Source organism: Leptonotus elevatus, chromosome 10, assembly GCF_054856555.1.
Source record: "Leptonotus elevatus isolate MCC_2025b chromosome 10, RoL_Lele_1.0, whole genome shotgun sequence".
In the NCBI taxonomy this organism is placed as follows: domain Eukaryota; kingdom Metazoa; phylum Chordata; class Actinopteri; order Syngnathiformes; family Syngnathidae; genus Leptonotus; species Leptonotus elevatus.
Window position 1 is genome coordinate 25470298 of NC_141248.1, and position 11058 is coordinate 25481355.

An 11058-nucleotide genomic window follows, 5' to 3' on the forward strand; every position below is an offset into this window, starting at 1 on the left:
TTTTCATGGGAAGACCACTTGATCACTGGGGATAAAGTAGTGCTTGGTCACATGACCTCCAGGAAGAAGAGGATGATGACGAAGAGCGATTCCAAGCATCTTCCTTTCTTTGACGACGTTTGTCCTCGGAAGACGCCCGCAAACGTAAGCGCACGTTCATCAAGCCACCGATTGGTCGCCGACAACTAACTTTGATTTTTCAAGACATTCCTTCAAATTGATTGAAATCTTCGTCTTTCTTGTTTTCGAGCTTTCGCTTCAATTGAAGTTTGATGGAAGTCCTGCGTGCGTGCGTGCGTGCGTGCGTGCGTGCGCGCTTGCGTGCGTGCGTGCGTGCGTGCGCTGGTCTTGTTCCCACACGTCCTCCAGACTGGCGTCCGTCTGTTCGCAACAGACGCCGTTTGCTTTTCTCACGTTATTAATACACTTCTTTCTTTTTTTTAAAGGAGATCCATGATGTCCAAAAGATTTTTGCATCCAAATGTTTTGTTGCGTTTCTGGAATGTGACAAGCAAGCGGAGGTGGAGTCACGAGACGGTGACTTCAAACGCGCCTTTCGGTCCGCCGTCCTCAATTTGACCCGATTGTGACGTCACTGCTTGCGCTTCATTTACATAACCCTGCCCACACCTCCAAGTTCAGCTCAGCCAATCAGCAAGTGAGAATGCAAATTTGTGCTCGTTGTGATTGTTGACTTCCCACGGGATGCTAACGTTAGCTTGCGTTGGGGAATTTGGTCTTGAAAATCAAGAAAGTTCTTTCTCCATCTCAGTCTACGTGAACGGCGAGCGTTAGCCGCGTTAGCCACGTTAGCCGCGTGAGCCGCGCGAGCTCAGTGGCCGGCGATGCCGTCGGCGCATCGGCCGGGGCTCCGCTGCGTGGCGGCTCGCCATCGGCTGACGTGCTGGCTGCCTTTGGAGCGTTTGCGTTCCGCTTCGGGAGATTCCTCCTCCAGCTTCTGACGCTTGTGTTTGGTTCTGCGGTTCTGGAACCACACCTTCACCTACACGCGCAAACACATGAGTGCAGGTGTCAGGACAGGCTAACATGCGACATGCTAACATACGCAGGCAAGGCTAACTCGACGTACGCTTTTTTAGAACAAGAAGTTAGAACCAAGCCGTCCCTCGCCGTCACTCGACAATATTCCAGAAAATCGTACACACACGAACTAACACGCGTTACACTGTAGAACGTTACGTTCTCGACCAGGGGTCTGCAACCTGCGGCTCTGGACCCAAATGTCGCTCGTTAGTCCCGCTCCTGCATGTGGATGTCTAAAAAAATGAATAGAAATGTGTTGTTTGTTTTGTATTGTTGTTGTTTTGCATAGGGTTTGGGTTTTATAGACAAAATATTCTTTAAATGAATTCATGATTTTGATTTTTTTTATAATAATTAATTAAATATTCAGGTTGTCAGAAAAAAGACAAAAAAGTTTAAAAAACCTTTACATGTCCAAAAAGTAACCATAAAATGTCCAAAAACAAAAAAAAAGCTAAATAATTACCATGAAAAGTCTTTGGAATTGCCAGAAAAAAATAGTCAGAAAATTATATATATATTTTTTTTTAAAGGCAGAAGAGATATACTATAAAATGTCCCCAAATCCCCCAAATGATCATGTGTTCACAAAATAACAAATGTCTAACAATAGCCATAAACATGTCAACAAAAAAAAGTGAGGCAGAAAAAGAGCATAATATGTCAGAAATTTGACAAAAAGGGAGAAAGTCTAAAAATGTGTGAACATTTACAAACACCCAAAAAACGGAAGACGAAAGGTAGAATGAAAAGAATCTCAAAGTATTGTTTGCTGCATATTTTGCGTTATGGTGCCGCTCTAGTTCGGACCCTCAGTAAACGCGCTGTCACACGTCGAAAGGTTTTGCAGCTCCAGACACATTTTATTGTTATTTATTTGGCCTAAAATGGCTCCTTTTGTCAGTAAAGGTTGCGGACCCCTGTTGTCGACCATTCCCACCTGGCACCCAATCTCGAAACTGCCACCTTAAAACCCGCAGCCAAACGTACCTTCGGTCCTTCGACGCAGCAGAACGAACCTCGCATGCGATCATTTGTCAGCATTTTCACGCGACAACGCATTCGACAAACTTCAATTCTTGACACGTTGACACTTCCGAGCACGAAAATGGAGCCGGCGTTCAAGAAACGCCCCCACGGAACGGACGAACGCTCGCCGTGTTGCCGATGGCTCACCTGCGTCTCGCTGAGGCAGAGCGCCGAGGCCAGCTGTTTCCTCTCGGCGCCCACGACGTAGTGGTTCGTGTCGAACGCTCGCTCCAGACGCAGAAGCTGCGAGGGAGAAAACGCCGTCCGGATCCGTTTGGGTTTGCGCGAGAAAGCGCCGTGCAGCAGAAAGTTCTCGGCACCGCCGTCGTCACCTGAGCGCGGGACACGTGCACAGACAGGAAGTCAAGCTCGCGGCAGGGTTTAGCACATGAGCAATGCTAACGCTATCAATCGCATCGGCCCAAACTTAACGCTCGACTTAATGTCACAGCCTAAAAGTCATCTTTCCAACCCGGGACCAACCCGAACCACGCAAAGAAAAACCTTCATCACTCTTGACATGACCTTCCACTCGAGAACCAACATCCGGCACCCGAGCCCGACCTTCCAGGAAGTCAAGCTCGCTTTAACACGTTAGCGATGCTAATCCAATGGAAAAGCCCTTCCCTCATCTTTCTTGTCATTCTTTTGCTTTAATGCTTGCCGTGTGTTTGGGGTCCGAGAAAGTAGAACAAGTGGACCTGCTTTGTGTGGCGCGTGTGCGGTTAAACGTCGGCCAACGCCGTGCGTGTGCGCGGCGCGATCTTCGCTTGAAACGCTCGATATGGTTTACATAAAAACAAACGTGCAAATGTTGGGCCTGGAAAGATCGGCCGCCGCCGTCACGCCGCACGCAAAAAGGTCGGTTGGCTCGCCGGCGACAACAATGACGGCGAGCGCCAGGCGGCGGCGGCGGCGGCGGCGGCGGCCGTGTGACATTCACATGCAAAGCGCACGCTGAGGATCAACGGCAAACTCATTCGCTGACCACGACGTGCCGGGCCAGGACGCTTCCGCAAATCGAACATTAGGAATCGTATTGGGGGAGGGGCCAATGAGTCGCAACGTCATTGGCTCATCTTTGAGCGACACGTCACCGCGGTTATTTGACGAAAAACGAATGTCACAAACACACCTGATGATACTCATTAGCATATTTGCATCACACACTTATTTGCATATTAGCCACGCCGCTAACCAGCTGAGTGACGGCTAACTTTCTCTTTCTTGTTGGAGCAACACACTAATAAAACACACACACACACACACACACACATATATGGTTATGGTACTATCTTTGTGGGGCCATCTCATTGACATGATGCATTTCCAAGCCCCTTCCCCCAAAGTAGGGTGACCAAATGTGTCCTCTTTGATGAGGACAGACCATGTTATTACGTCCAGGTTTTTATAAATTCATGAAAATGTCCGGTTGGCGTTGCGCGACTAAAAATAGGAGGTGACATACATTGTGTGACGGCGACTGGTCGCACGATTTCAAGTGTCCTCTTTTTTTGGAATTGCGAATATGGTCACCCTCCCCCTAACCCTAACCATGAAAATTTATTGAATTTTGAGCATATTTGCATCACACACTTATTTGCATATTAGCCACGCCGCTAACCAGCTGAGTGACGGCTAACTTTCTCTTTCTTGTTGGAGCAACACACTAATAAAACACACACACACACACACACACACACATATATGGTTATGGTACTATCTTTGTGGGGCCATCTCATTGACATGATGCATTTCCAAGCCCCTTCCCCCAAACTAGGGTGACCAAATGTGTCCTCTTTGATGAGGACAGACCATGTTATTACGTCCAGGTTTTTATAAATTCATGAAAATGTCCGGTTGGCGTTGCGCGACTAAAAATAGGAGGTGACATACATTGTGTGACGGCGACTGGTCGCACGATTTCAAGTGTCCTCTTTTTTTGGAATTGCGAATATGGTCACCCTCCCCCTAACCCTAACCATGAAAATTTATTGAATTTTGAGCATATTTGCATCACACACTTATTTGCATATTAGCCACGCCGCTAACCAGCTGAGTGACGGCTAACTTTCTCTTTCTTGTTGGAGCAACACACTAATAAAACACACACACACACACACATATATGGTTATGGTACTATCTTTGTGGGGCCATCTCATTGACATGATGCATTTCCAAGCCCCTTCCCCCAAACTAGGGTGACCAAATGTGTCCTCTTTGATGAGGACAGACCATGTTATTACGTCCAGGTTTTTATAAATTCATGAAAATGTCCGGTTGGCGTTGCGTGACTAAAAATAGGAGGTGACATACATTGTGTGACGGCGACTGGTCGCACGATTTCAAGTGTCCTCTTTTTTTGGAATTGCGAATATGGTCACCCTCCCCCTAACCCTAACCATGAAAATGTATTGAATTTTGAGCATATTTGCATCACACACTTATTTGCATATTAGCCACGCCGCTAACCAGCTGAGTGACGGCTAACTTTCTCTTTCTTGTTGGAGCAACACACCAATAAAACACACACACACACACACACACATATATGGTTATGGTACTATCTTTGTGGGGCCATCTCATTGACATGATGCATTTCCAAGCCCCTTCCCCCAAACTAGGGTGACCAAATGTGTCCTCTTTGATGAGGACAGACCATGTTATTACGTCCAGGTTTTTATAAATTCATGAAAATGTCCGGTTGGCGTTGCGCGACTAAAAATAGGAGGTGACATACATTGTGTGACGGCGACTGGTCGCACGATTTCAAGTGTCCTCTTTTTTTGGAATTGCGAATATGGTCACCCTCCCCCTAACCCTAACCATGAAAATTTATTGAATTTTGAGCATATTTGCATCACACACTTATTTGCATATTAGCCACGCCGCTAACCAGCTGAGTGACGGCTAACTTTCTCTTTCTTGTTGGAGCAACACACTAATAAAACACACACACACACACACACATATATGGTTATGGTACTATCTTTGTGGGGCCATCTCATTGACATGATGCATTTCCAAGCCCCTTCCCCCAAACTAGGGTGACCAAATGTGTCCTCTTTGATGAGGACAGACCATGTTATTACGTCCAGGTTTTTATAAATTCATGAAAATGTCCGGTTGGCGTTGCGCGACAAAAAATAGGAGGTGACATACATTGTGTGACGGCGACTGGTCGCACGATTTCAAGTGTCCTCTTTTTTTGGAATTGCGAATATGGTCACCCTCCCCCTAACCCTAACCATGAAAATGTATTGAATTTTGAGCATATTTGCATCACACACTTATTTGCATATTAGCCACGCCGCTAACCAGCTGAGTGACGGCTAACTTTCTCTTTCTTGTTGGAGCAACACACTAATAAAACACACACACACACACACACACACACACACACACACACACACACACATATATGGTTATGGTACTATCTTTGTGGGGCCATCTCATTGACATGATGCATTTCCAAGCCCCTTCCCCCAAACTAGGGTGACCAAATGTGTCCTCTTTGATGAGGACAGACCATGTTATTACGTCCAGGTTTTTATAAATTCATGAAAATGTCCGGTTGGCGTTGCGCGACTAAAAATAGGAGGTGACATACATTGTGTGACGGCGACTGGTCGCACGATTTCAAGTGTCCTCTTTTTTTGGAATTGCGAATATGGTCACCCTCCCCCTAACCCTAACCATGAAAATTTATTGAATTTTGAGCATATTTGCATCACACACTTATTTGCATATTAGCCACGCCGCTAACCAGCTGAGTGACGGCTAACTTTCTCTTTCTTGTTGGAGCAACACACTAATAAAACACACACACACACACACACACACACACACATATATGGTTATGGTACTATCTTTGTGGGGCCATCTCATTGACATGATGCATTTCCAAGCCCCTTCCCCCAAACTAGGGTGACCAAATGTGTCCTCTTTGATGAGGACAGACCATGTTATTACGTCCAGGTTTTTATAAATTCATGAAAATGTCCGGTTGGCGTTGCGCGACTAAAAATAGGAGGTGACATACATTGTGTGACGGCGACTGGTCGCACGATTTCAAGTGTCCTCTTTTTTTGGAATTGCGAATATGGTCACCCTCCCCCTAACCCTAACCATGAAAATGTATTGAATTTTGAGCATATTTGCATCACACACTTATTTGCATATTAGCCACGCCGCTAACCAGCTGAGTGACGGCTAACTTTCTCTTTCTTGTTGGAGCAACACACTAATAAAACACACACACACACACACACACATATATGGTTATGGTACTATCTTTGTGGGGCCATCTCATTGACATGATGCATTTCCAAGCCCCTTCCCCCAAACTAGGGTGACCAAATGTGTCCTCTTTGATGAGGACAGACCATGTTATTACGTCCAGGTTTTTATAAATTCATGAAAATGTCCGGTTGGCGTTGCGCGACTAAAAATAGGAGGTGACATACATTGTGTGACGGCGACTGGTCGCACGATTTCAAGTGTCCTCTTTTTTTGGAATTGCGAATATGGTCACCCTCCCCCTAACCCTAACCATGAAAATGTATTGAATTTTGAGCATATTTGCATCACACACTTATTTGCATATTAGCCACGCCGCTAACCAGCTGAGTGACGGCTAACTTTCTCTTTCTTGTTGGAGCAACACACTAATAAAACACACACACACACACACACACACACACACACACACATATATGGTTATGGTACTATCTTTGTGGGGCCATCTCATTGACATGATGCATTTCCAAGCCCCTTCCCCCAAACTAGGGTGATCAAATGTGTCCTCTTTGATGAGGACAGACCATGTTATTACGTCCAGGTTTTTATAAATTCATGAAAATGTCCGGTTGGCGTTGCGCGACTAAAAATAGGAGGTGACATACATTGTGTGACGGCGACTGGTCGCACGATTTCAAGTGTCCTCTTTTTTTGGAATTGCGAATATGGTCACCCTCCCCCTAACCCTAACCATGAAAATGTATTGAATTTTGAGCATATTTGCATCACACACTTATTTGCATATTAGCCACGCCGCTAACCAGCTGAGTGACGGCTAACTTTCTCTTTCTTGTTGGAGCAACACACTAATAAAACACACACACACACACACACACACACACACATATATGGTTATGGTACTATCTTTGTGGGGCCATCTCATTGACATGATGCATTTCCAAGCCCCTTCCCCCAAACTAGGGTGACCAAATGTGTCCTCTTTGATGAGGACAGACCATGTTATTACGTCCAGGTTTTTATAAATTCATGAAAATGTCCGGTTGGCGTTGCGCGACTAAAAATAGGAGGTGACATACATTGTGTGACGGCGACTGGTCGCACGATTTCAAGTGTCCTCTTTTTTTGGAATTGCGAATATGGTCACCCTCCCCCTAACCCTAACCATGAAAATTTATTGAATTTTGCACTCACAGGGACCACCAAAATGTCCCCACAATTTCAAGTCGGTCCCCACAATGGTAGTTAAACCTGGAAAAACACGCGTGTATGGACCACCGCAAAGACAAAAGCACACATAGACACACACGAACAAATGAATACAAGCACAAACACAATTTGAGTCACACACACTAGCAAGGGTTACATACAGACGCACACACGCGCCTATTTGGGGGGGGGGAGGCAGACGGCGATGATGATGATGATGATGATGATGATGATGATGTCAGGACTTGTGCTGTGTGCTCGTCACAAACACACCTGATGATACTCATTAGCATATTTGCATCTCACACTTATTTGCATATTAGCCACGCCGCTAACCAGCTGAGTGACGGCTAACTTTCTCTTTCTTGTTGGAGCAACACACTAATAAACACACACACACACACACACACACATATATGGTTATGGTACTATCTTTGTGGGGCCATCTCATTGACATGATGCATTTCCAAGCCCCTTCCCCCAAACTAGGGTGACCAAATGTGTCCTCTTTGATGAGGACAGACCATGTTCTTACGTCCAGGTTTTTATAAATTCATGAAAATGTCCGGTTGGCGTTGCGCGACTAAAAATAGGAGGTGACATACATTGTGTAACGGCGACTGGTCGCACGATTTCAAGTGTCCTCTTTTTTTAGAATTGCGAATATGGTCACCCGCCCCCTAACCCTAACCATGAAAATTTATTGAATTTTGCACTCACAGGGACCACCAAAATGTCCCCACAATTTCAAGTCGGTCCCCACAATGGTAGTTAAACCTGGAAAAACACACGTGTATGGACCACCGCAAAGACAAAAGCACACATAGACACACACGAACAAATGAATACAAGCACAAACACGATTTGAGTCACACACACTAGCAAGGGTTACATACAGACGCACACACGCGCCTATTTGGGGGGGGGGGGGGGCAACCAGGCCCTCCATGCAGGCCTTGAGGCCCCTGGCCCTTCTAAATGTGGGCGTGATGTCATCATCATCATCACATTAATATGATGGTTGGTATGTTATTTCAATCACTGATCGGTGACGTCACCAGAAGGATTTGTCAATCAAATGGAATCTCAAATGATCCTAAAAGAAACGCAGAAATGTCGGCGGCAAAACATCATGTTAAAAAAAAGAAACGTCAAATTTAAAGCTTGCTTTTGTTTTCGTTTCCATTTAATTTGTTGCAAACAAATTTCTTTTTTTCTTTAACGATCAACAACCGTTTTCATGTTTTATTCAATTGATTTATGATCTGCAGCTTTCAAACGCAAACGTCGCGTAAACAGGAAATTCTTGCATTTGACGCTTTGAGCTGACTTGAAATGACATTTGTTTGTTTGTTTTTAAAAGGTTTTTGTTTTTTATACTAATAAATGGGGGGGGGGGCTATACACTATAAAGCCGGATTTGGAATAATGCACATTTTTATTTCCAAAGGAGAATTGAATGCATTAGAAAACGGTTTTCATTTTCATGTGATCATTTTTGGTGATCAGATTTTCAGCTTCGAAATTTCAATGTTTGTCTGTTTCGAATCTTTTGTTAAAAAAATAATCATCCCTTTTTGAGGGATCAAATATCAAAGGACAATGTCTCCTCAATTGTTTTTGTCTCATTTACGAATTGTCCTTGGGTCTAAAAAATCTAGAATTGTGAAGAAGATGACTCGTTTTGTCATCGTTGTATTCTAAACAAAACGCTTGAAAGATTTGTCTTAAATGCAATTGTCCATGAAAAAAAAGGGGGGGGGGTTCTGGTTTTGTCGAGCGCTTTTTCGCTTTTCATGAGAAACATTTTTCATATGAAATCCAACGTGACGTCACAACTAGACTTTGTTTCTTTTTGAAAGTCAAATCCTATTTTGTCGCATGCTGCGTTTTGGGTCCTGAAAGGAGCTCGCGTCTTACCTGGCAGCGCGTGCGCGTATCTGTGGTGGTTGTGGAGGATCCAGGAGGCGGGGGGGCCTGCGCCCGCACCCACGGCCGCGGCGGCGGCGGCGGCGGCGGCGGCGGGGGGGTACAGCAGGCTCACGCCGCCGAGCCCGGGATGATGCCGGCCGAACACGTGCAGTCCAAAGTTGGCTCCGACCGACGAGTACGAGGCCCGGACGTCCCCGGGTCCGACGGGGAGGGGACGCAGGGCCTCCGGGAAACGGAGCGCGGTGGGCCGGATGGGCTCCTCGAAGGCGGTCCGGACGCTTTGGACGCCGGCGGCCCGCTGCTGCTGGTGCTGCTGGTGCTGCTGGTGCTGGTGCTGCTTCCCGACCAGAGCTTCGATGGAGAAACATTTCTTGACGCCTCCGAGCTGCTGCGGCTGCAACATGGCGGCCGGACGAGACCCCCGAGTCTCCGACACCCGAACCCGAAGCTCACAGCCGAACCATCCCGCTCCTCGGGACACCTGTGCGCGCCCGTGCGTGCGTGCGTGCGTGCGTGCGTGTCGCCTTCTTGGTCCTGGAGTGCGTCAAGGCGCCAAAGTGACGGGCGAGTGGCGGGAATGAACTCCGACGGCGAAGTGGAGCCCCTCACAGCCCCCCCTTTACACCCCCACCCGCAAAGAAACTTCTCACCTCCGAGGAGCCAACTTGAGCGCGCGCGTGTGAGACGCGCGCGCAACACACCTGCCAGAGCTTCGCCCTCCCATGCGCATGCGCACAAGATGACGACGACCCGCAGGAAGAACAACAAAGTTCGTCAGGCTTTCAGAACCTGTCATGTCCAAATGACAGCCGACCCCAAATCAGTCCACAAATCCAACAATCTCAAAATGATCCATCCTTTGAAAAATAATCCAAATCACAATCACTTCAATCCAAAGAATCCAAATCGAATGTGATTGATTTATTTTGTTTTGCAACGCACTTGGATTGGATTCTCGAAAGAACTGCATCGAAATATTCAGACTGCATGAGCCAAGATGACGGGAAACACGCACGCACGCACGCACGCACGCACACACACACTGCATCCTCGAAAAGAATTAACCGTCACGTTAATTTCAAAGTCAATATAATCACAAATACATCGAATTAATCTTGCTTGATTTTAAGTGCACATTATCAGCTAAAAAAAAAAAAAAAGACGCAACGAAGTCGCATCAGTGCCTAAATGTTGATTTTAAAAACGAGGCTTTTGATGCGTCCATTTTGTTTTCCCTTTGATTTTGATTGCGTCGTCAATTGCAATTGGCAAGTGTCCAATTTTGATCGATTTATTCATCCCTTATTTCCTACAAGTCGGCCTCGGAGTATGCACGCGTGTTTGTCGAGAAACAAACACGTTTCGAGGACAAAATGAATGCGCGTCATCGTGAAACTCGTGACAATCAACGATGCACGTTGAAAATAAAGAACAGTGGCAATTATTGACTTGTTATTCAAACAATAATGACTAATATGATATCAGCTAATTAAGTACTGACGCAAGTTTGGAAAATGAAGTCGGGTTTTCTGTTGATGCTCCAACTTTGACGAGGCCGCATCAGTCTCCTTCCGTCTGATTTCATTT

At 46.0% G+C, this 11058-nt stretch overlaps 1 protein-coding gene across 1 annotated transcript; it reads right to left on the reverse strand.

Moving 5' to 3' along the window:
- Window positions 1-832: 832 nt before the first annotated feature.
- On the reverse strand, window positions 833-9874 carry LOC147167779 (homeobox protein EMX1-like). Its single transcript, XM_086087622.1, has 3 exons — window positions 9460-9874; window positions 2221-2405; window positions 833-1003 (listed from the first exon to the last, which is right to left on the reverse strand). Exons 1-3 carry the CDS (start codon window positions 9872-9874, stop codon window positions 833-835), a joined length of 771 nt encoding a protein of 256 aa, XP_085943748.1.
- Between the last annotated feature and the right edge of the window lie 1184 nt (window positions 9875-11058).

Bases quoted from the DNA above. Each gene is read 5' to 3' on its own strand.
- LOC147167779 (XM_086087622.1), bottom strand. From the start codon at position 9,874: ATGTTGCAGCCGCAGCAGCTCGGAGGCGTCAAGAAATGTTTCTCCATC. The intron at 2,406-9,459 runs GTAAGACGCGAG...TCCCGCGCTCAG, and splicing joins ATACGCGCACGCGCTGCCAG to GTGACGACGGCGGTGCCGAG. The intron at 1,004-2,220 runs GTGAGCCATCGG...TTGCGCGTGTAG, and splicing joins TCTGCCTCAGCGAGACGCAG to GTGAAGGTGTGGTTCCAGAA.